The sequence below is a fragment of the Pelecanus crispus genome, chromosome 3, assembly GCF_030463565.1.
Source record: "Pelecanus crispus isolate bPelCri1 chromosome 3, bPelCri1.pri, whole genome shotgun sequence".
Taxonomy (NCBI): domain Eukaryota; kingdom Metazoa; phylum Chordata; class Aves; order Pelecaniformes; family Pelecanidae; genus Pelecanus; species Pelecanus crispus.
In genome coordinates, this window is record NC_134645.1 from 48,071,396 (window position 1) to 48,098,515 (window position 27,120).

The 27,120-nt window shown below is 37.2% G+C and overlaps 1 protein-coding gene across 2 annotated transcripts in view; it reads right to left on the reverse strand.

Moving 5' to 3' along the window:
- Positions 1–27,120, reverse strand: part of BIRC6 (baculoviral IAP repeat containing 6) — a 188,520-nt gene that overhangs the window by 34,034 nt on the left and 127,366 nt on the right. For both annotated transcript variants that reach the window (XM_075708606.1, XM_075708607.1), the window contains 3 exons: positions 24,640–24,857; positions 22,112–22,276; positions 19,920–20,088 (listed from right to left, as the gene is read on the reverse strand). In XM_075708606.1, the coding sequence (XP_075564721.1) occupies positions 19,920–20,088; positions 22,112–22,276; positions 24,640–24,857 (552 nt within the window). The remainder of the gene's footprint in view (positions 1–19,919; positions 20,089–22,111; positions 22,277–24,639; positions 24,858–27,120) is intronic.

The window sequence follows — 27,120 nt, forward strand, 5'->3', positions numbered from 1 at the left end:
CAACGCATCACGGTTAAGCTTTGGAAAAGCTTAGCACTAAATGCTGGGACAGTAAATATTGTTACAGGTTCAAAAGTAATTGGGTAAATTCATGTAAGAACAGGCCATCAAGGGCTAATAAATGAGGAGACACCACCCTTGGCCACATACGGGCAATACCAGGGCAGCATCTGTATGTCAGCCCCATCCCTACATTCTCCCGCAGGCATCTGTTATTGTCCACTATTGGTGATAAAGTAATCAGCTAACAACCTTGGTCTGTCTTGGCATTGCTATTCTTGTAAGTGTCGTCTAGGAAACTTGGAAAAAAATAACTGTTTAACTGAAATATAAAAGCAAAATTGTGTTCGATTACAGAAGCAAAATGCATTGCTCAAGTCGGTTGGTCATTCATCTAGAGTTAGTGCAGTAATGTGGCTCAAGGGAGTAGACCACTGCTCTTAACTATTTCTGGTTTGCTGATTTTTAAATAATATTTTATTTTGGTGAAGTTAAGTATTTTCAGGAAAAAATTGTTTACAAGTCAAGTCAAACAACACTTAAAAACTTGTCACAAATGTATCCATGAATCCAGAAAAAAACCTTTGCCAGAAAAAGCACGAGGCATTATTTCATTAGGCCAGCGTATACAGCTGAGTAAACAGACACAATTTCCTGTATTTTGAAAGGAAAGGAAAAAGAAACCCAAATAATATAAAAGAGATAAAACCCAAACTGAGCTTTTAAACGGTTAAGTGTCTACCTAAAACCATGCATGGTCCCCAGTTCTGGAGATACTACTGTTTCCATACTCTGGTGCCTGATAATGGAATCCCCTAGAGAGATCACTCTCTGCAGTTAAATAGTGCTCCAAATAATCTTGAAAAGGTGGTCAGGTAATGAAGAGATGCTTCTTGGAGGCTACAGAGCCATCTAACATGGGGGGTGGGGAATACCTCATCAAGTAAGAATGAATGAAAACTAAAAATGCAGAATTCTATATTCATTGGTTTTGTTTGTTTGTTTGAAAAAATGGCCCAGTAGACGTTAGTGTAGAAAGGATACAAACAGCGCACTGCAGAGGAAGTTCATACTGCCACAGGATCCAACCCCACTGCAACTTTAAAGAATCTCTCCTCTGAAAGACTGCTGGTTTTACCCAACATCAGTTCTTTAAAACCAATAAAATACGAAGAAACACAATTAAAGCATAAAGCTATAACCAAATCATGTTTGTGTCCAGATCTAGAAAACAAGTGTAAGGAAGCATCAATGTAAAGCTACAGGATTGCTCTGCATTATCCAATAAACACCCAATGGTATAAAGAAAGGCACAGATAAAAAAGATATAACAAAAGATATGAAGAAAGATATATATCAAGGAAGGCATTCAGAGACTGCATGAAAATAAAGTTTTTTGCCTGGTCAGGGGATGAAAGAAACCTTCATTATTAATACAACTCTCTACTATGGCATTTAGTAAAATAAAAAGGATCAATAATTTCTATTTGAGGTAGATGTAATGAAATAAATCTAATATTAAAGGTAAGCTAGAAGTGTCAAATTAATCTTCCACTTAGCCAAGAAAATAAGAAAAAATATTTTCTGTAGAGAAAAAAAATATAAGATCTAAATATTCTGCAGACAAAACCTTTCTTGCAAAAGTAAAAATAGAACCAAAACAAATCAGGTGCAAGCTTGCCTACCACTTCATGTTAAGGGTCTCAAGCGCAGGCCCTCCACAGAGATGAAAGGTATCGCTACTCTAAGAACACGAAGCAGGAAGTTAATCTGGGTTTCATCATACCTGCACTGGAAGAGGGAATAGTGATTTCACTATTTTTGGCAGAGGAGTGGGCAAGCAGCCACCTTGAAATGGTCCTCAGTCTGAGCATTACCCCTTCCAGCCCACAAAACAGTCACTAGTATTTTAGAGTAAGATGGGAATTGAAAATAAGATGGAAACCTGCCATTTCATTGCACATGCTGCAGAAATCGACATGGAAATTCGGAATTAGATAATGAAGTTGTGGGGTGTTTTTAAACCATTACTTCAGCAGATGGAAGAAGGCCAAGACTTGGGTCTTGTGTTCTAACTGTCAGCAGAGGAAGGATACCAACATTGTTACTGGAATGAAAGGACATGCAGTTCCTGTGCTTTATGGCAAACTTTCCACATGTGTGAGCACACCTACAAGATCATGCCCTCAGGGGACAGAAAGGAGTCTACTTAGGAATCTCATTCCGCCTTAAATAGCTAATTATTTCGCTGGGCCAAGATGGCCAAGCCCCTGTGCATATGCAAAACAGAACCTTTACCACTTCAATGTATTTTCTAGAGAATAGTTGGTTGTTTAAATACCAAGATGGGCTTTTGGTAAACACACAAAGTGCAGGCTGAGGAGAAAAAGTCAAGCCTAATAGCCTCCCTGAGTCTAAATTAAATGAAAGGTAACCCTTTGCACTCACTGCATACTGAAAGTGCCTTAGAGTGCAAATAGCTATGTGGTAAGTTTATCAGCCAGTTTAACTGAGCACCACATATGATGGGTAGACTCATCTCTGTGCCCCAGACTTGTGGAATAGGAGAATTTGCACCTTCCGTGCAACCTCATGCAAGTTCCTGCATCACTTATTAAAACGGATCATCCTCCATTATGTTATAGTATAACAATAAAGACTAACTCAAAAGAAAAGAAAATACTATTTTGTTAATGAGCGGTACTATCTTGAAGTTGTCCCCTAGAGAGGACAAGAAGATATAAATACTATTAAAAAACCCTAGAGTTTGTGTGTTGGAATAATCTACCATAGATTAACTCTTTTTCTAGAGTAACTCCTTCAGCCACAGAGATCAGTCTCCTTTGACTTGTACTCAATACCATGAATGCCCTCAGAAAATAGTAAGAAAGGAAATACTATGAATGGTGAGTGTCTGCATAAAAGTATGGGAAATGCCAGATATTTTCAAAAACAGGAGAGGTAACAAGAACACAAAATTAATAAAAGACAAGCGAGACTGTTACTACCCAGAATAATGAAGACCTGTCACTTGACGAAACAAATAAGACTTTCAACTGCTGAAAATGAAAGCCAGCCCTCACCTCAATGTTCCAGTAAGTTCCTCTTCAAATGCATGCCAAGCTACACGCCTCAGCTGACAAAACTCTTCACTGCAAGTACAGTGAGCTCACTCTTAGGAAAGGCAAAAAAATGTCTAGAACTAACCCTGGCAATCTGCTCTGTACATGAACGGAAAGAAAGGGATTGCTAGTTTGTTTGGTCAAGAAATTTTTAGCAGCTTATCCAACTGTGCTGTCGCTAACTGACAAAGCCACTAATATGGAAAAAGACAAAAAAATTGAAAATGCATTACTTACAGTCCTTCCAGGATTCTCTCGTGTGTACCAATAAAACATCTGTGCCCTGTAAGTGGTTACTGTATCTTCAGCAACCAGGAAAGCATGAGAGTTAAAAAAACACGAAAGAAGCGGATCGTACATTTCTGCGCTACGACATGGAACCGTAGGACACCTAGTATGGCATCACATTCTTCTCTGATGTCATATTCTCTTCTCAAAAAGCACTCAGTCTGTTGGTAATGAGAGGCATAATTTTTAAAATAAATTCTTAATGCCTCCAGTAAAATCCGTGAATATTTGTAGCATGTGGTGCTGCACAGCAATCTATTCCAGACACCCAGCACTCATCCCCAACCATGATTACCAAGTCTAAATGAAACCATTTGAGATGTACTCTCTGACTAAAGTAAAATAAGAAAAAATGAGAGGCCCAGTAATATTTACTCTGGAAATTGTGAAACATGCAATGTGGTGTGTCTCAAATAATAAAGGGCCTGCTGAATGTCTCTGCCAATCACCCTCAGAGGGAAAACCAGTCTAGTACTTACTGATTCCCAATCTTGTCCTACAAGTAGGGATACAGCTACCAGTGTTGGCTTCCAATTAACGAAGGGAAAAAAGGAATGCCTGGATGAGACCATGGGGCCTTAGCAATGAGATAAATGGACCAGGAAAGCTTAAGGATAGGGTCCTTCCACTTTAAACAAGGCAGAAGCTTTACTGCCTTGTGCCTTGAACAGTCATGTTGGTGACCTGTACTGTTTTCTGTAAATTAAACAGCTATCACAAGATGGTGACAGTCTACTGGCAGAGAGAATTTCATGGAACACTTAATGGTCAAAACCAAACACTTTTGAAGACAACAGCCCCTACCTTTTATTTCTCAAGTGAATAATTCAAAATAAACATACAGAAACTAAGTTCAGGAATGAAATGAACACCAGCTGCATCTCAGGTATGATTTGTTAGCTTCTACACATCCTTGCATCAAGGATCAGCATCTAACTGCATTTCTCCTGAAAGCTTAACTCATCTGTGGGAGGCAGGAAGGCAAACACCACAGGTTAGTCTCCTTTGACATAAAACATATTACACAGTGGAGTGCAAGGCATCAAGGCCTGTCAAAAAAGTGTATCTCACGTTAGTACCAGAAAAGTGATGTCTAAGTGGATCCAAAGGGGAATAGTAAAAAAATTACAGGTCCTTGGCAGGCAGATACAGATACATAAGCAGCCTGTAGCTCATGCTTTCAAGCCAGTCATACTATCCCGCAACCACAGAGGTCCAGAACTTCATAGTGGTCTCCAGATGAGAAAAAAAACCATCTTATGTTTCCAGGATTGTCCAGTAAAGCACCTTCAGTGGCTTAGTCATCATTTGGAAAAATTTCTGTGATTTAAGGCTTATAAAAACAAACAGACAAGAAACCTCCACCCCACTCTTGATTCCAGAGCACTGTTTTTCTGAAAAGTACTCTGTATTATTTAGGCACTAGGACAAAGAATATGTGGGTGAGAAGGAGGAGAAGGAAGAACAAGGTGAGATGTGAGAAGCCCCATTGAAATCTAGCCTTTACCCCTCCTATTTCTCACCTGATAATTTCTTGAGTATCTTTCCCACAAAACTCCCTTCTTTCTGGAAAATCTAACATGCATTTTAATTCACTGTGATCAAGTGAGTGGGGCCAGAAGTTGCAAGCTAGTCTGAAGTATGCTCTGTACATGCAGCTGCAATATCCACCACCAGCTGTGTAAATCAACGAAGAGCTCTCCAGTTAATGGATTTGTTTAAAAGCCATATAAAACAACGTGCAGTACAGAAACAGATAAAGATTGAAGCAGAAGTTACAGCCTCTCAGTGATCTTTGCTAAATAATAATTTGTTGAAAAAGAATATTTCCATTAGCTCTTTGAAGTAAGTAAAGTTCAGTCTTTAAAGGACTAAGTGCTTTATCTGCCATGCAATCCAGTACCCAATCACAAACCAAATCTAAGCTGCTTCGTTCATCATAACAACTAGGTGTTTAATTCTCAAAGATCTCAATGCCATCATGTTTCAATATATACTCTGTAATTACTCCCTACGAATTAAAACAAATTTCTGCCACACAGTAGAGCTAGAAGTACAAATTTACAATTTGTCCTTTCATAAATCCTTTATATTATTAACCACTCAAACAGATAATTGGTTTTGACATTTAAAAAAAAAAAAATCTGTTATTTAAGTTCTACTCTGAAAGCACTATTTACTAGGAAATAGTATTTTCAAATGTTCTGAAAATGTAACAAGCATATATTCATATTCTTTTGCAATAGAAAATAAGAGATTTCATGAGATAATAATTTCATCCTCTTATTCCAAAACTATTTCCAACTAAAGATGATAAATCAGAAGAAAGAGATGTGGCAAAAGGTGCTTGGATGGTGGTATCTTCCAGGTTGGTTTGGTTTGTTTTTTAAGGTCAGTCATCTGGAAACTCATATGGACAAGATTTGTTCTTTCTCACAAGGTAAGATGCTTTAAGGGCTTTGGAGAAAGAGGAACTTGTTTTAGTACTGTTGTTCTCTGAGAGCCACCCTCCCGGACTAGGATCAGTGCTCACTACTCTGCTTCCCTTTGCTTGCCCAGTAAAGACCCAATATTCACTTAACAGAGTCCTCTAACACAACAAAATTTATGAACATGACAGCTCAAAAACCTGATAATTGAAAGCCCTAATAATCCTCCAGAACCATGCAGCCTACACTCAAACCAATGTGAAGAAACAGTCCCAGATACCTGCTGTCTTTGACAAAAACCCTCTTGAGCTGCAGAGAGCAGCACTGAATCATGACTGAAGCATTTTAGAAGTTACTAACCGCTTTTCAAAGGTACAATACCCATAACAAGAGATTCTTTTTGACACCAGCGAAGAAGAGAAAAATGAAGACTGCCTGATGTGCCATGTGAGACTAAGAGACTGAAGAAAAGAAAAAAACCTCTCGCCTTTTTTCCATCATTCCCTTCCACTATATCCAGAAGGTCACCACACACAGTTGGGGCTGAAACCCTCACCTCTAACTCAGGAACATTCATCAGTCACCAACTTCTGAGTTGCTTCAGTTCATCAAGAGCATGACTAAAATAGTTCCCTCAAAACCAGTATGTGACATGTCACTTGACACCCTCCAAAGGCAGGTTGGCTCGGTTTTTCCTAAACTATTACTCAACTGTCAAACTTACCACTTTTCTTGACAAAACAGCAGTGTGCATTCGGACCATATTCACAGACAATAAAGCAGCGGCTGATCTTGACTGGTGCTAAGAGAAGCTGATGTTGAGAGGGGTGTGGCAGAAGAATCAGTACTACTCCATGTTCTTTTAATTGATTTCTTAACACAGAACTATTTTAAAGCAAGTGTGAGAGACTGGAACAAGTACATTTCTGGTAAGTGAAGACTGACAAGTGGGAACAAACTAGGGAACTTCTGTAGTTAGTTATGACATAATTCTGGATTTTTCCAAGTTACAAAATCAGGGAAAAAACCCAGACAATAGCCAAAAGGCCTTGAAGTTCCTCAGTCAGAAGGAAAACAAGATGTAGACACATAGTTGAAGTGACAAAATCATCAAGTCAATGCTGAGATGAAACAGATGAAAGGTGTGAATGAGAACAGTAAGAAATCTAAAAGTAACTTCTGTTGCTACAGATGAAGGATCTGAGTTCTTCCTCTTTTTTCAACAGAAGAGTAAAAAAAAAATACTTTGAAACTTGGCTCAAACTGTCCACGCCCATCACTGCTGACTCAAGGGCATCACATATCAATCTATATCATAAAAAATAGGCTAACAGCTCCCACAAAGAAAACAGTAGCTGTGTTTAGTTCTCAGGAGAGGGGGGGAAAAAAAGAAAGAAGAAAAAAACCCCAAAAAACTAAGGAAGAAGCATGGATATCCACTTCTCACTTATGCTAAGCGAACCAGTTCGTCTTAATTTGTGCATACTGTTGCATCTCCCAACAGAGACAGCTTTGCTCTGCTGTTCTGCAATTTAACTGAAAAAGTGTCAGATCTCATAAACAGAAGTTCGTGGAGGTTGTCAGAGAAGAAAACTAGAATGCATCACCTACAGGATGCGTGTGCTACTACATTTCAAGTAGTTTCCTGCATCTTAGGGAAAATGAAGAACAACTACAAGGAAAAACAGTCTTCATGGACAACTGATGTATGAATGATCTTTTGGATTTTATTACAGCATTTTAACCTAAACAGATTTTTGAGTCTAGACAGCTCTTTACATTTTTCTTTCCATTTTCTCCTTCCAATCTTCCTTTACATTCTGCTTTAACTTGCAATCTTCTTCAGAGCATTTGCTCTAAGAGCAAACAATATCTGACTCAAAACATGCTATTTTAGTGAAAAAATACAGCATACAGAATAATCTTAGAGTACATGAAAATCAAAATTATATAAATCCATAAAAATACATAGGGAAAAAGAAAACTTACACTTTGGTTAAGAGTACTTGTTCCTTTTGTAAATGTGATGTTATGGGTGTACCACATTATTCATAGCAGTAGCATATAGCAGGATAATGATCGTCTAAGGATCAAGACTGTAAATCGTTGAATTTATACCACTGAGTTTTTACAAGATAGCCTGGCAAGTCCCTCTTGAAGTATGAATATCTTTAAAATATGACATACATTTGTGTTGCCTAAGGTCTGTTCCCATGCAATACAAATGCTCAAACATCAGCAGTAACGAACAGAATGACCTCTAATCAACAGAATTTGTTCTGCTCTTGGGATGCTACATAAATCAGTTACCAAGGAGTTGCCAAAGTCTTACTAAGTGCTTGAAAGCTCTGCCTAGATGGAAGTAACGGCATTAAATTTAGGACATTTTTGGACACCAGTGTCCAAACCCAAATACTATGTATCCTGTTCAACCCAAACCAGGTGGTTTTATTACTGACTTGTATAAAATGTACTCCCTGACTCTAATGTTATTTTACACAAAACGTAAAGTATCTCCCTATTTTTCCAAATACCATCAAATATTATGGATAAATCAAGGCCTTTTCAAATCAACCTATATTACTCACTTTACTCATGAGAAATGTGCGAAATCTCGCATGAAATTTTCTCTTCATACTGAAGACAAATTGTAGCTATAAGGAAGTTATTTGTAAATACCCGCTTCCATGCAACATGGATGAATTCCTCACGTTTCCTACAATTGAGAAATGTTAAGCCTAACAATCTTTGTCTTCCCTCCGCCCCCAACAACTCTTTGCCGACACTGACAGCTTAAGCAGCTACTGCCCCATCCCTCTTATTGTGCTGTGCTAGAGATCTATTTTTGGCTGGGTCTGTTTTCCAAACCAGTTCATGGCACGTCCGCGCGGACATGCGTATCAATATAATGGAAGGATGGGAGGGGAGAAATGCCATCAAACTAAGGTCCACGGTAAATGGTGGATCTGAATCCCGGTGTGCAGGAGGTGTCGCTCCCCCTCAACTGCATGAGGAGGGAGCCCAGAGAGATTTGTTTCCCTGGATTCGCCTTAGCCACTGAAGTGCCAGTTGCATCACAACTATGTAAACAGCAGACCACTACGAGATCTCAACCATGGCAATAACCAGGCCAAGAAATATTTTGTGAATCTTTTGCTGCTCTCTGTTGATACATCTTAATTAGCTGGTTATTTGCAGCAGAGCTGCTGAATTTACTTTATTGGCACTATTTATACTTGACAATATTGCAAGAAATTCTTCTGCTGACCTTGAATCTTTGTACCTGGTTGTGTTGACAAGGTGACAGATTCCTACCCTCCAAATACATTGTTAATCTTTAAATAAAAGAGGCACATTGCAGAATTTCCCCCATTTCACAAAGGAAAGGGTTGGATTTTTAACATGTGAGGGTTAATACAGTAGAATTGCTTGAAAATTCAGTTATTGCCAGGTGCTCTCACCAACGTGAATGGTCAGAATAGACAGATGAAAATTTCCCCATCTTTATATCTCTGAATAGATCTAAATGAATATGGAAGTACATTCAAGATACATAGGCAGAAAACAGTTCCAGGAACAACTGAAGCTGCAGCAGCCTTTTCAGAATAAGGGAAGAGCTTAAAAGGAAAGACCATATACACATATTAGAGTATATTTTAAGGAAGCTATGCTGCAGAGCTTTAACGTAATTACTTAATTCTTCTAGAGTCAAACAATTTCACTGAGGCAACATTACTTTCAGGATAAAGGGCAAATCACATATAAGTACCATACAACTCATGGTACTTCAAACATGGTATTTACCATTAAAATAATACACATGTAAAATACGCAGTTTTGTCCATTACTACGATATAACAAATGTACTTAGACATTTCAGAAAAATAATGAGGGAAAAAAATTTAATGTGTAAGTCAGTTAATTTGAAAATACTTCCATTTAAAGCAATGATTTTACCCTCTTTTGCCTTCTCACAGAAAGATTATTCAAAACTGAATTTCAAACAATGCCTTGTAATTTCTAAAATATGCTGTTCTGGAAAGTGATCAAGGTTTCCAGTTACATTCCGACTGTTTGAATTCAATGTAATTAATTATCTTGTGATTTTTCATATGCATAAGCTTTCTGTACTTTTGAATTCTGAATTGCTTGATATTGCAAGTATTTTTTTTAAATAACTTTTTTAATATATGTAAAATATAGTTGCCTTCATATCAAGAAGCTATACTATACCAATGAAAACACATTGCATTAGTAGCCTTCATAGAAGAAAGTGACTGAATACAATTATTTGAAACACGGCTACTTGCAGAGGTTATTAAAATTGTGGCTTTTTATTGGAAGAGATTGGGAAGAAGAGAAGACTTCGCAGAGCTTCCCCCCCTGCCGCCCCCCCCCCCCCGCCTCCAATAGGGCAGGCAAAAAAACCCTCTCTAATTTACCTAGGAAAAAATTGCATTACTGCTTGCTATGAAATCAGAACAGGAATATTTTTCTTTAAGTCTGTGTTTTCATTAATTACACACTAACCTGCATTCTTTGGGTGGCGAATAAAAAGAGGAAAAGCGTTAGAAGTAGTATTTCCCACAGAAACAATTGCCTGTCAAACAAAGCATAAAAAGACAAAAGGCAGAAACACTGTTTCAGCTTGAATGCCTTAATGTCACCATTCGTCATGCAGCACTTCCTCAGAAAACCCCAAAGCACAGTTAACTCTACTCCTCTTTACACCGCGCACTTTCCCCGTTGGTACAGGATTAAAATGTGCCGGGCCTGACAATGAAACAGCAGAGCCATCGCACATTGTTATGCAACTCACTGTCTGCAAGGGTGGCTCGTAGCTCCTTCTTTATTCAGCAAGTGCCAAGTGCATGTTTAATCAATGTCACAGCTCACCACAGTGTGCAACTAAAGCCACTGTCATTCCTCTCCTCAGATTTGCCTGGCTAAGTTATGCAATGCTCCGAAGAATACCTTGGAATTCTTTCCGGAGGCTCTGAATGCAGGTGTGTGGCAGCGTTCACACTATTGCCAGTAAAGCAGACTTCTTTTCATCCTTTTTCAGGCTGGACTAAAATTACATAGTGTGACTGCACGTAGTTCGCTGCATTTGGAATTACAGCATGTCAACGTGAGAAAGCCTCTTCAGACGGCTGCCACAAAGATTAAATCAAAGGCTGGGTTTTTCTGAAGTCTTAATAAATAACTAAGTGTAACTGAATAAAACCAGGAGCTGTTTGGTTGGTAGGGTTTTTTTGGTTTGGGGGTTTTTTTGTGGTTTGTTTTTTTTTTTTTTTTTTAAAGGCAAAACCGAACAGCATGCATTTCGTTGCTCTGCATCATCTAAGGAAAAAAATCCTCAATTTTAATGAGAATTAGTCAACAGTGAGGATCATTACCAGAAACGGTTTTACTGTTTTTCGACCACACTTGCTTTAGTGGATTACTGAGAGAGAAGGCCAGTCATTTGGAAGATTCTGTAACATTATTATCCTCACCGATAAACTTCTTCATCAAGGAACTGTTCATGCTCCTATCTGGTCTGTCTGAGTAAGGAGAGCAGCCCCTTCATGAAGATAAAAGCCTGGTTTGCCACTGAATCGACGAGTAAGAAGCATGTCTGATGACATTTTATTCCTGATGCAATGTAGGGTAAGAAATATCTTTTTTTTTTTTTTTACCTTTCTGTGAGATATGCTCTGAGCTGATGGCTTTAATTAGACTCACAGAAGAAATCTGTTTATCTCCAATGATTAAAGATGCTTGCCAGGATAGAAAAATGCTATTGGCACTATAAAATGTGACTGCAAATTTTCAGCAAATTGGGGTTATCTGAACTAGTAGAAATCCCAGTCAAATTTTGGTTTAAGGTTGGAAATTTCTGATCAATAAGGCTAAACCAGCATAGCAGATTACATATAATATCAACATCTCAGCTACCAATGAACATAATTTTTACAGGGAATATGTTTCTAGAGGATATTTGACTGTAAATTAAGAGTACAAGAGCAGCTAAGTAATAGAGACGACCTGTCAACCTCACTTTTGCAACAAAAAAGGTAATAAATCATACACGTATCTGTAAATATCTATCTCAAGTCCTTATATTGCAGAGAATTTTGTTACTATAGAAGTGCTACTGTCCTTTGTCATACTGCAATAATAACCATATATAATAACAACAACAACCACCACCTTTATATTTGAAGAGACAGACATTTTCTGGTAAATGTTTACTGTTGCATGGATGTCCAAAAGCTGATCTTTTAAACAAGTAAAAGGGTAAGATCTCACCTGCAACTGCCTCCTTAGGGCTCACGGGTCAAAAGAGACTGCGATACTGTATTAAGGAGGCATATTTTCCACGTTTGAAAACAGCAGACATGAATGTTTTCAACTGTTTTTGTACTGTGACAGTTAAATATTTAACAACAGCTGAAAATTCACATAATCTCCCGAGGCATTTCAGAGTATTTGACAATGCTCACATACCTGCTTTCACCAATTTGATGTTTCATAGGAAACAAATTAGCTGGCTAAAGACAAATTTTAAATTTCTTTACAATAAAGCATATTAATTGGCTTGAAGCATCAAGCTATTTTTCACTACTTCTACCAAATCTGTATTTATGGAACAATTACTTCTAACATGGACATGTTCATACAAAAAGAAAAAAAAGAGATGAATACAACTCAAGAAACACAGCATTAAGAAATATTGTGTAAAGAAGTACAGAATTGTTTGTAAAAAGACCAAAGCTTGCATGTTTGTCAGACCAGATTTACCATTTGTTTCTTTCTTCTAGCTAGCTGCCAGAATACTGGTGAAGGTATTTGCAGGAAAAATGGGGACCTCTGCCATCACAACACTGGAAGATGTAAAAAAGCAAGAGGAGAAAGAAGAAAAAGAAGAATCTATTCTAGCACTGCTTGGGATTATTGGAACTGTACTCAATTTATTTGTTATTGTTTTTGTGTACATCTATACTACACTTTGATGACATTTTTGAACATCAACTGCACAGCACACAGTGCAAAGACCAGTGATGGTAAGAATGATTTCTAAATTTAAAGCAAAAAACCCCACTGTCTGAAAAGATTATCAAAAACATTCCAGAGCAAAGTGTCTGGCTAAGGGCGCTGCATCAATGACTGCTAAACGTATCTGCGAGCCCAGCTAGGGTGCTAAATTACATAAATGAAGGCAGATGATATTCAACTTCTCATTGATAACAGATGAAATCCAAATAGCAGAAACAGAGATGGCACTGTTTTATTGCCAGAAAACAAAAACATGCAAGACACAAGAAACGTAAGCAAACACTGAAAACAATCAGAACATAGAAAAAGATTAATTAAATACATAAATACATATAAGCCCCATGATGCTTTCTACGGTTTTGTGCAATATGTCTCTTCATAACTGAGACGAGAAAACAGACAAAAGGGTTTTATTTTTAGATCACCATAATTTAGGCTTATAACTTACACTAATGTATAAGTGTGGAAACAAGAACACTGTTATACCAAAAATTGTAATATTATAAATAAAATTTTAACTATTGACTACACTCTGCAGCATTTTTGTTAGTCTTGTGAAAGGCTGAAAAAGGCTAGATTTTCTTGCCTTTACTGAATCTGTATTTAAAATCATCATGCTATACTGACGATGTGCTTTTCTAATTAAAAATCCTGTAAAGTGGTGTGAAAAAATAAATAGTTTCAGTACTTCTTTTAAGAAACATTAATAATTACAATGACACACGAATACATATTCTCCAAATGAAAAAAATCTTAAGTTACATTTTCTATATCGCCATTTGTAGAATGTGTTTAACATAAGTCAAATACAAATTTCATGTTTTCATCCTGATGCTTATTTTCAAGTAAGATAAAACATATCACACAAGGATTCATGTGTTGCATGGAAAACAGGTTTAATATCTTTGCCCGTAAGAGTGTACTCTCTGTTTCTGGACCAGGTCCTGAAGACATGTTCCCTTTTTGTACCATTTATGATTGAGGCCCAGAATTGCAACTCTTACGCATACTTCATGAAACATACAATTAGACTACTGAAATTGATTAAACTCCTTCCAGCTTTCAAATTAAATCTGTGTACATCTTTGAATTAGATCCAAAGCTGCAGACAGTCTGAGATCATAGAAGCTTTTATATACATGAATATATCTTGCATATATCTTGCATATATCTTCTAATAGAAAAGCTACTTTTGAGAACTTAGCATTAAAAATACAGTAGAAAAACAACACTAAAAAAAACCCAGAAACACTGATTTTAATAAATATCATTCTTAGTATTACATGTGCCACAGAGGAACAATGGAGGAGTTGCATTTCTGAAAATCAGCTCAGTTCTTTCTCCTAGGCTGCAAAACTACATCCGGTCCTCCCATAAAATGACAAGCAAAGAAATACATCTCCTGCATAGATGATAGCTTATTACTGTATAGAACTTCATAACTGCTAAATCAACTGAGCCTTTGGAAGTCACTTCAAAACAAGCACATGCATAAAATAAGGTCAGGGATCTAGGACAGGATGAATTTGGCAATGGTATTTCAGTCAGCTGCAGAAACTACGCTGTAACACACTGATTTATGGATGAGTGAGGTGGAAGATGGTATATTCTGGTTTTGCCACTCTGAGTCAATACTGGCTCATACAGAAGAAATGATGAACAGCGCTGAGGCTGCACTGTAAGGAAACACATGCAGACAAGAAAATTTATTCACCTTCCATAGGCTACAGCAAATCTCTAGTATTGTATACTCATTTTCAGTATATGAAGCACCAAAGCATTCTGTAAAACTAAGCTACATTCTAGAGAAATTATGCAGGTTGTTCATGTTTATTTAAGACTACAGAATAGTGTCAACACATTATTAAATTTTCCAATGTACTTCTTATATCTACATACTTATGGATATTATTGCATTAATCTCATAATACAAGGATATTTAAGATGGGTCTTAAAATGAGAGGTTATAAGAACCTGAAAACTGAACAGAAATATGAAATTCAGGTAGAAATTACTGCTGTTTATTTTGATCCTGAAGTTATTTAAAGCTTGTCAATTCTGTGAAATAAATAAACAGTTTTATTTCATGTCATTTCAGCGCATAGCTCTGTTCTCGAAATTGTGAATCAACTAGTACTCCAGCACTGGAGTGAGATACCGCACCTTTTTTTGTAAACACTTCAACAGCAAAACAGATAAAAAGCAATCCCAAAGTTATAACCAAATGTGGCAAAGTTTCACCATCATTCTTTTACCAATGAATGAGTTCATTAACATTAATGAAAACTAGTGGAATTTTTAATTTTGGTAATTATATAGTGTCTATCTAAGCTGCAATTGTACTTCTAATTTTGCTTATAGCAAAAGGCTTCAACCCTTTGAGGGAAATCACAGGGTAATATTGATTGCCCCGGAATACGAGTTATATTTTAAAACAGAAGTCTGATATCCTCTCTTAACAGGCAATACTTGTGCTCTATACTCATGAGGACCTAAGCCTAACTTTAGTTAAATGAGCTCCAATATACAGCTCTGGTGTTTATACATTTAAACCAATACATGCATAAGAATTTCAACAACAAAAAATATTGTAACAGCAACTACCTCTTATTAGACACAGTAAAAAGTCAACAGTCTAGGGAAAAGCAGAATTTCATGATGATTCAACATTTACACTGCAGCAGTACCTTCACACCTTCAGCAACAGATAAATAAAGATGTAGTACTCTTAGCTGAATGAGTTCAGTCTACCAAGTAAAGGAAGACAAGCTTCCTAAAGCACTCAGCCTACTCAGTCCAGTGGAACTGGACTACTTTGCAAAAACTAAAGCAACACTATACAATGCCTTAAGAATAAGTATGATTAATAGAAATCTAGTTTCGTTCAAGCTCTGAGGTAAGGAGGTGAGACCTGAAAATTGTGACTTTAGTGGACTCAACTAACAAAGGTATATCAAGAGGTAGAAAAAAGAATTCAGTATGTTCACCTTCAACAGATTTGTCCATAGTACTTATAAATAAAGTTCACAATGAGGTATTTGGCAGCAGGATGAAGCAGTGCAACTGTTAATGAATCCACAAGTCCAGGGTGTGACAGTACTTGGTAAACTATGAAAGGCACATTAAAAGCAAATATCTGACTCCTTACGAAGTGGAACATGCTAGTCGGTAAACATAATCCTTTTAGTACAGCCCTCACATAGAAATGCAACATCCCTTCTCAGCAGTCAAACCCAAGGAAGACTGAGCTAATGTACCACCACAAGCTATGCTGACCACATCACACTGAGTCTTTGTCCACCAAAGAAGGAAGGGTGGCTAAGGGGAGCACGTGAAGAAAGGGCTGCAAGAAACCCCCAGCTAAAATCATGTCACCTGCTTCCTGTAAGCCTGGGAACTGAAGCAAAGAGAGTTCAGACAAAAAAGCCCTCACCATGTTACTAAGATGAACCTTTTTCATTTATAAAATAAAAGATAATAAAAGGCACGGTAATGCCATACCAAGGTATGAAACAAACACAGAAAAAAAAACGATTAAGAAACAGGGTGAGGATTACAGCAGCTACTGCTCCTTGTGACTAGAGCTATGATCTGCCTTCCATAATAAGGAAAGTCCTTCATAGACAGATAAACCTTCTTTCTCTACAAGAAAAAAGCAATTATGGAAATTAATGAAAGTGGTCAGTTCACAATTTTCAAGGACTTCCCAATCACCTTGCTCTGATGCAGATAAAGCTGCAGAATGTGTCAGAGCAATCTGGTTTGTAAATACCTGCTTCAAAGTGAGGTTTCTAAAAGGTTAAATGATACGTGAGCACTTCTTATCTGATCAATATTCCTTTTATCTAGAACAATCTAGATAAAAATCTAGTCCATGTATGTTTTGGGCAAATTGAGCAGGGATGGCAAAACATATTTAAGCAACAAAAAACCTAGATAAATTTGTAACTGGCACAGGTCAATTTTATATTCTGACACTGGAACTGCCCAAGAATTTTGCCAAAACAACTTTGCAAGCAGGATGTATCATACCTGTAGCTAACTGAACATGTTTAAACCAAATACAAAATTCTCATCAATACCAAAATACTTACTATCTTGTATCACCATAGCGGTATCAGCCTACTGTGCAATAAAGGGAAACAGCAAACCCAGCAGCTGGGTATTGAATTTCTTTATAGAAAATTTCTCCCACATAATTTTATGCATATGGCAGATATATGTGAAAATCACTGTTATTGCAACCGTTTACAGCAAACCCAAAAATCTAGTAGAAGAATACCTCCAGCATAAGGGTAACCTTTAACTGGTACCTCTAGCATCCATTCAAGTCTGAGAAAGTTAGAGTTGCCGAAAATTGCTGTTTTCCATCAGCATTGTGCTAGGCACAGCTTGTACCTGCCGGGGTGCCAGAACCTGGGAACGCTCTATTAGTATTCTGTATGCAGTGTCCTAATTTCTCAGTCCAGCATGTTGCAGGAAGAATAGAGTTACCTGCTTCTCCCACGTGAAAGTATGTTTTGATAGCAGAAGGTATACTGGTCTGAAAACTAGAAGACCATGTGGATGAGCGTTACTAATAACGCTGTTCCCTTCCCTGCTCCCCTGAGTAGGCATTCAGCCCTACTGGAGAAGGGATTTTTTCAGTCTTACGAGCATTGTACCAGAGCTTAACAATCGCTCCAGAGCTTCTCAACCTCTGTCCCTCTTGTGACAGCCAGACTCTCTCAGCTATGCCTCCTGAAACTCTGTTAGTGACACCGAGACACCCAGCATCACCTACAACTCAGACTCATTTATGTGAGAATTATCTGTCTGCTTTTGAACTAGAGTAATTACTGCATTGGAATTATGCCTGGCTATCACTAAGACAAACTATTTTCAGGGACTCCTTTCAAACTAAAGGCATCTGACTCAAATATTCATGAAGAGAAGACGTTCTTTCCAGAAGTCATGCCTTTTAGCACATTTCCCTCTCATACTGATATCCTATCACGTTTTCAAAGACAAGCTTGACTGATAGAAGCCTGCAAAGCTATTCTTCTTTAATCCGGAAGAACATTGTTAATTATAGCTTTATATATAGAATTTTGAACAAGTACAGCAGGAAGCATTCAAGACCATCGCTTGGATCTATGTATGAAGCGTAACAATGTTACTACATTAAGAGCTACAGATCCATTTATGAAAAAGCAGGAGGTGTATGCTTTGTTCACTCTTTACTAATTTTTATTTCACAAGCACAACATAGGAACATCCCCTGCCAACCACAAATAACTGTAGTCCAGCAGTGAATAACATACCTAAACTGAACATTTCCCACTGAAACTCTTCCTTTTCTTTGTACTTTGGGGAAACAAATGGTCCCTGAAAGCCAAACGAGTCTGAACTTCTCTCCACAGCCACATATCTCATTTCTTCTATCAGTATCTGACTGTTCTTCCCCAGTTAAAGGTGGCATACAGACAGATACATTTTTCTATTGAAAACAGCAAAAAGCAATTTCAACAGCTGTAATTCATCTGTAACTCAGAATCAACAGCTTCATCCTTTAGATAACATAGCATTTTTGCCAGGTCTTTCAGTGACTTTTCCTTTCTACCTCAACAAAGAAGAATCTATGAGTATCTGTTAGATTACTTTATTGTTTTACATTAGATTTTAATTTGCAGTAATGAGCCTGGTGTATAAAGTACAGATTTCATTTTCCTTACTGTAATATGTGCAAAATAGAACCAACAAGTTCACTGGGAGAGGTGTCAAACTGGACTGGCAAGTGAAACATCTTCATATTTTTATTTTTATTATAAGGCCCCAGCAGACATTTTGAGCTACTTCCATTCCATCATACAAGATTATGCAATGCCCTAGTTACCACAGACTAAAAGAGCCACGTTCTTGTTTTAGTCCTATATAGCTTTGTAAATACTTAAGACACAGATGATTTCTCTTTTACCCTGGAGATAAAATATAATGTGTAATTCAACAAGAAGCTGTGACATTGTTTCAAGAAATTCACATCACCACACCCTACAACTGGCATTCAAAAGCACAGCAGTAATGTTCCAAGACATCTAGCAGTTACTCCAAAAATAGGGCAAACAAAATAAGGGTCCAAACCCAAATTATTCAGATTTGGAACAACTCCTTCTGCTACTTAGGGACTAAATCCATCCTTACAAAGCAACTAAACAAAAATTCAACCTAAGGCTAAGGCAGTGTTTAAAAACTTCAGGCTGACAGTTATCTGAAGAAAAAATGCTTACCAATATCTTCATACTAAAGCCTGTTATCTAGTGAGACTGAACATAAATCACAAACCCAGTCTACTGGTTTTGCCATTCGTTCCACACAGGCATTTGCTTAACTCATACTGCTTGACACTACCTTGTACAACTGAAATACTTTTCACAGCACGATACAACAATACTATCAAACTATCTCTGTTTTAAAATTATGAGTAGAAATGTGATGACAACGTATAACTAATTTGTTTTTCCTTTTAAAAAAACCCCAACAATTTCCGTGTTCCCATATATCTGAAATATTTTGCAGGCTTACTTTTATATTACCTAAATAAAGCAGAAAAAGCTCTGATCAAAGAGAATTGCCCTAGTCCATGCAACATTTACCAACTTCATGCATATACCTGCTCAATTTTATCACAAAATTAACATTTTTCTTCACAGTAAGATTCACCCTTTTGTATAAAGTACTCTCTCTCTCTCCATGTATCTTCTACAGAACAACTAAAATATAAACTTTTCAGATGGAAATACTATTTTCCTGTTAATTTCAACAGTTTAAGAATTAAAATTTAAAAAAGACATTAAAACAACAAAGTTTAAACTCGTACAACAAATGAGTATTTCAGCAAACACTATCATTTTGTTTTCTAAGGCTCAAGTGAATATTCCATTAGTACAATTCTAAATTGGCAAACGTACTGAAACTAGACAGAACTACCTATTGTTTACATAAAAACTTACTTGACAGAAGTGAGCCAACTTTGATTTAGAAGGAGACAACGGCACATTACCTGAATCGTTGCGGAGGTATGACGACATTGCTGGGATAAGGCAAGATTGACTGAGTAGCTCTAGGAGGACGGATGGAAGAGCACTGCTGTTTTGTCCTCTCCCTTCATGGCTAGTTTGGGTCTCTCCATTTGATGTACTCCCTGCAGGATTTATATAACTGGCAAGAACCTGAAATACACAAAAATATTGAATCAAACCCGATTTATTTTAGGCAAAAGAACTTTGACTTTCCTTCCTCAAGGAAGACACCGTAATACTTCAGTAGCTATTTTGCTAATTCAGTACTGCTATTTATTTCAGCAGTCCCAAAGATCTCTCCGAAGAAATTCCATAAAGCTATTAGATTGTGATTCCAACTTTGGCTAATGCTAAAATTAAATAGCTACTATAATTCTGAGTTACTTTAAGAGACTGAGTAATACAAATTTTGACAAAACTGCTGGAGTTACTCAAAGCAGGAGTTTGCCAGCTCACACCACTGAGACATGCAGCTGATCAGCCCCATTCACTTCAGAACACCCACGAGCAACAAAAGATTTTTTTTTTTTTTTTTTTTTTAAACTGCAAACGTTTTAAAAACACGTAAAACTTCCTTTTGGATGGGACTTCAGGGTTTACAGATGGAACAACAAGTTAGGGTGAGCATGATGGTTACTTGGAACACCCATTTGAGAGCATGGCTCTTGCTTCAGTAAACAAAGAGCAGCCTTCCCCTCAGTGACAGCGGGGGAGTCACCTCACGCCCCTGCGCACCTGCTCATCCCAAGGGTAGTTCTTGCTGAGTTCACAGGCCCTTACCATGTGTGGTAGACGTACAACATAATGCACCTCCATGGGTCTGATTTGTGCAGTCGTACTCTCAAATTAAGTAACTTCAAGTCTTAAAAGGCTGTATTATTTGAAGTCTCAGGGGCTCTACTCACTTTTAGCCTCTTTCTTTCCTTCTCCCTCTTTGCTCTAACCCCATTACCCATGGTATTTTGCTGCAGCATCTTATCAGCACTCCATACAACAGAATTTTTCTAAACAACCTTTCTAGAGAAGGGACCAGGCAAAGTCTGCTGTACAACTGACTGACATCTTCAGCAAAATGCTGAAGGGTTTTCTACTTCTTCCTACAATTGCTGACCGCCCAAAGCAAACGCATCTTTACCTCATGACTTATGACAGTTATAGCTAAACCTCTGCATGGCACAATACAGAATACTGCCTAGAAGCTTCGCCAAGAGTAATTCAGGTGAGTTTCCTCTTTCTTGCTTAGGAAAATTATTTTGGATTATACTTGTTTTGCTTCTGCAAGGGACATGATACTTGTTCCATGTAACCTACAGGGACTGGAATAACTGATTGCATCAAAATGGTATCTTCATCAGTCAGGGCATGGGCATTTTCAGAATTTCATCTGCTTTGTGCTCTACCCCAGCAGTAAGGTTAGCTAAGACATTTGAGCTGACAGTTCTGTGAATGACATTTTTGAGTACTAGATAGAATCTCATTTTCCCTACACTGACCTAAGATAACAGGGGTTGGTTGCACTTCACAATGGACTGAAAAGCCTAATTATGCAGGATTTTCTTCTCCTTAGCATGAGACATTTGGAAGACATCGGAGTTTTACTAAGATCTGGATGTTTACGGGTGATTTACCATTGTTATTCAACTGACATAGTCATGATTTTATAGTATGTCTGAGAGATTTTGTTATATTGGCATAACACATTCATGGAAACCACTAACAACTATGGGCATTTTCTTAAAGCAGAGGAAAAATATGTGAGAAATGAATAGGTAAGATTATTTGGCGCGCACAAAACAAAATGCCTATTCCCACATCCTCCTCCTTTAACGGACAGTCTTTACTCTTGACTGAATGCAGTTATGTCCACAGAGATATACGACAGCTCCAGGGAGATACACTGGAACGCTTCTTGGTTCATTGTTTATTCAGAACTGTCACCCAGACTTATCCACTCAGGTCTTTTTAATGCAGCAGCCTACTGATGTTTGAGAACAGCCTCACTCAAAATATGATCTGTACCATTTTTCATGTAGACAGGCAGTTGTAAACTAATTTTTTCCCAAAATACCATAATTACTGCGCTATATGACAAAAAAATACAAGCTTGATTTTTATTTTAAAGGTTCTAATGTTTCAAGTGCTTATCGTTAAATAAAATTTCATTATTACACACCTGTAGAAGGCAGGTCACATGCTCTTCTTCTAGCCTTTGCTTAGTCAAAGCTTGTTCAACATCCCATCCTGAAGCTGTGGAGCCTGTTCCAAAGCCTGTACCCTTAGCCCAGTACAACTGCTGTTCTTCTGTTGATGCACTGTTGTGTGTACTTGACACCTGTGGCTAAGTTAAAAAAACAAACAAACAAAAAACCACACACCACAATAATGTCACTTTTTTCATCTTATGAACCAATTCTTTAGAAAGCATTTGTTCTGCAAAAGAAGGTAATTCCAATTTATTAACTTAATAAAGATATCATTGGGGTTCAGGGGAATTCAAAGCTTTTGATAGGAAAGACTCTGCCACATACATGAAGTTCCAGTACAGGTCAGCGCTACATTGTTGCAAGCGATTCTTCTGTAAGCCCATTTTTGTTCTCTTTTAAGATACTGTCACTGCTTAAATGATTAAAAGTATTAAAATGCTACAATCCGCATCATGCTAAACATCACAGGTCTGTAATTATTACTGTTTAACACACTAGTCAAGTTTAATAGCATAATTAGATGAAGTGAATGGAAGTAGAAGTGTCATCAAAAGTACACAACTGAAATGTTAAGATGCTCAAGCATGCACTGATTTTGAATACATGCTCCAAAATGGCAAGAGGTGTTAAGTTACATGTATAGTTCTGACACGTGATCTCTGGGTCACTGAAACACATGCTATTTCCTCTCCAGACAGTAAGGGGGGGAAATACCTTGTCCTTAAAATGTTCTGAGAGGTAGGATTTTTCCAAAGGTACAGCTTTTTCCCACAGTCTGCATCACTGCATTTTACTAACATAACTCCAATATTATATTGCTTAGCCCTTATGAAACTATTTAAGTACTTAAGCTAATTTTGAAAGTTTACCAGATCTTTGGCGAAAAGGATGCAGAAAAAACTCAGCTTCAGCATTTTTTAACTAATGCTTTCCTAATGATATGTTTAGCACCCTAGACAAGTGACCTCATTTTCTGAAGTGCTGAACACTCGCTACTTTCATTAGTGTTCCTCAGTGATAATTAGCCTTACTGGAAACCAGGTCACGTGAGTAGGTGCCCAACTTTAATTTGTAATACTTGATTTATGACTCCGAAATGTTTCATTTTCTGTTCAGATCTTCTTCAGTGACTTTGTTCAGGATTATACTTTAAGGAAAAGAAATTATGTATGAACAGACTGCACCTGTAAAAAAAGTTATCACCTATGAAGTACCATACTGACAGTAGTCTAGAATCACCATTTAACTTTTACATTGGGAATGTAATGCATCTCGGTGATGAAATAGCTGTGTGGTTATTCTCATGCAGACATTACTCATTACATCACTCGTGAACATGCTGTGCCTTTAACACTCAAGAGGACTGTCATGTGCACTGACTTAAAGCACTTAAGGGAAAGCCTGGCCCCAGAAATACAAGCCTTGGTGCAGGCCTGATGGATCCCTAGTTTCAAGTTCCCATCTATCACCTGATAGATATGAATTACGAGAAAGCAAGCTGTTTAAGGGGTCATGGTAGAACTGAAGCAGAGATAAGAATTAATGGTTGCCCTTTCCCTCCAAAAGCGCAGTAATGCTAAGGCATTAATGTGTCAGCAGCCTGATACCCCATTAGGAGCAGAATATCTCAGCATCCCCTTAAATTTGACCAGCCATTAAAGTGAATTATTCTCCTGCACAGCTTCATCTCTTCCTTGCTCAACCCCTCATCAGTATCAGAGCTGCTAAAATATGGACAGCTCTATTATTTTGCATTTATTAGCCATATTTAGCCACCAGGAACGTTTTCATGCAAGCCTCTGCCACAGAGATGCTAAATAGAGCAAGTCATGAATTTTTTTTAAACGCTTTTATAGACAATTGGTATGTTATGCAGAAATGGCACCTCATAATCCTAAAAAAACCAGGGGATACATGTTCTGAACAGAGGGTAATATAATACAGTAAGTACTTCGAAAAAGTTTAATTTTGGAGATTCACTCAGGATCTTGAATGCTACAGAAAATTTCTGTCTTTGGATCTCAATTCCCCATCAGTAAAAAGGGAATTAAAAAAAAATCACTGCATTAATTCATTCATTTTCACAACTCATTTACATTTGTGAAGCATTTAAGAGGAAATAATTTGCAGCCAGTAGAGTTTAGATGATGAATGCTAAATAAGGTAGTGAGGTCATGCTATCTAATGAAGATTAAAGAACCACCATCCATTGAGCATTATGCCTCTCATGCACTGAAAAAGAAGGTCCTGTGAAAGAAACTGACTACACCTTAATGCCTCATGACAAGCCGTTTTTGTTGGTCAAATTTCATGATTACTATGTTTATTTGCAACATGCAAGGACAATTACTGAAGTACTTCCTAATTATTTTTGCTTTTCATTCAAATGCCAACTCTGCAGAAATTAGACTATAATGAAAGCATGGAGATTATTTTCTTTTTTATAGTTAAAACTCTTACTGCTTCTCAGTAGCAATTATTCTGCTGCTAAACTTACCTCTGCCTGACTGGGACTAGAGTTGGGCACTCTTGGTGCGTGGTGGCTTAGAGCAGACAGACAAGCAAGGATAAGATGTATAGCCCCAATCTCCAGTGCCATCCGCCTAAGCAGTACTCCATCATCAGTAGTCAATGGTGTAGTGCTGAACAAACTACGCAACACATGGAAGGGCAGAGTTGGAAGCACGTTTGCTGAAGGAGACTGCAGGATATGACCTAGATTGAAGAAGAAAAACATCAAAACCACATTTTCTTTCAACAGTTCAATGCAGCCTGCAATGGTTTATAAATAACACATACAGAAATATATTAAGGACTTAAGCATTCTTATATAGGTTTCTCTTCACAAAAAAATTTCAGCTGGAGAAGAGTGTAGAAGGAAGAATGTTTCTTTATTTGCTTTATGGATTTGGTTAAGAACCAAAGTTATAAAATCTGATTTGCCATTTCCAGGGAGAAAACTTAGTTTGTGAGTAATAGTGAGTATACTTCTGTATTTGACTGCACTTCAGGTCATATTTCTGAATGAAGAAAATGAAGATAGTTTGGACTAATTTTCTGCCCCCTCCCCCCAACTGTTCCAACTACAGCAAGTTAAAGAATGCACAAGGTCAGCTAATAGCCACTCAGCTGACAAGAAGCTGCAGGTTATCAAGATGTAGGATTTTTTTTTCATATTCATGTGCCCAAAGTGGGAACTCAAGTCACTGACAGAATACAAGCTGTGATGCTCTCCAAGTTGAACACATGGTGAAATACTAACATCATTTTAATTAGATGACCTGCATGTTTGAATTTCGTATTATTCTGAATTTTTAACCCTTTTGCTTTATGAGCAAAAACTTATTCTTTTAAAAGCTACATTTCAAATAACAAAGCAACCAATTAATACAACGTACTCAGATGTGGGAAACTGTCTCATTTTTTTCTGTGTTTAATGCATTTCACATTCCTTCCCCAGCACATATGTAAATATAGATATTTGACAGCTGAAAATACTTCAAAATAGCCAACTCTGTTCAGAAGTTTGCTTCTTATTTTAAATAAATTTATATTATTTTCTCCCTCATTCTTAGAGTTTATCAGCTATATCATCTTCCAGAGGTCTAAACTGAAATACATTACAAATTTGTATGTCTATATTTGTATGTATATGTATCTACACACACACATGCATACACACGAGTTGATATATATCTATCTGATACTCTTTGTAGAGACAATACTAAGAAGAAAGCAAAAAGTCTGGGATCTTCATAAATAAAACTGAACATGTCTGGAAAAAAGCCCATCTGATAGACTTCCAGAACTGCAGATGTAGCCAAATGACAAGGAGACAAAAAAAAAAAAAAAAAAAAAACCCAAAAAACCCTAAACGTTTGCCCACGATTTATTTTTTGCAGACAACCGAATCCATGTTTAATCCATAAGCCATGGATTTGTAAGTGCAGCTCTTCATATCATGCGAGAAAGTAAAGGGATTCTAGATGTATGAAAAGATGAATTTCCAACAGCAAATGAAAATATTAATGCTTTATACAGAGAACTGTATTCCAATAGTAATAGTGGATGCACACACACACAAAAAAAAGAAAGCAACCCAAATTTTAAGGGTTTGAGTTGGTCTCTTTATTAAAAAAAAAAAAAAAAAAGAAAAAAAAAAAGGAAAAAAAAAAGATATAAAATTGTTTGCAATAGCAAGGGACTGGAACAACTCAAGAACATAAAAATCTGAGGGACTGCATATAGTCCTTCAGTTAATTACTACTTAAATTAGGTGGGAGTAAGCAGCCAGACCGAATTTCTGTCATGCAGTTTATTCTTGTCTACTGTCCTGTACCTAAATACAAGAGAAATAAAAACAGAAGGGAGGGTAAACAAGATTCTTAGTTTCTCAGTTGGTTTTATGAGCTACATGTTGTTCACTACTCCGCAGGCTGCTGAACAGAGACTAACTTCAGTTGATTACTGCATAGAAAAAACTGTTCTTTTCAAAGTCATAATGCAAGGAAATGTCTTAAAAGTACTAAAAACGTCTTTCACATACACTCTTCCAGTTTTTCAAAACACTAAAAAATACAAGTATTAGAACTATATGCAGAATTCCAGGTTTGGTTGCAAAGACACTGACTTACAAATTGTCTCTCAGCTCATGTTCATTCATCAAAGAATACCCCATTTCTCCCTCTGAACTCACACCATTAAGGTAGAGCTCCGGCTCAGCTAATTTGATCACTATGATCTTTAGATCTTTCTCTCCTTTTCTAAAGCAGTACCATTGAACAGTTTATTCTACATCTGCTGTAGCTATGCTCCTATCCATATAATTCTGCATTTGGTTGCAGAATTATATGTTTGCTCAATTAGTTGAGCATACCCAGCTAACTCAAGTTGTTCTGTCTGAGTGCACTGTCATCTCAACAGTGCCATTGTAAGTTTTATCAGCAGTTTACAATTACTCTGACATCTAGATGAGAAC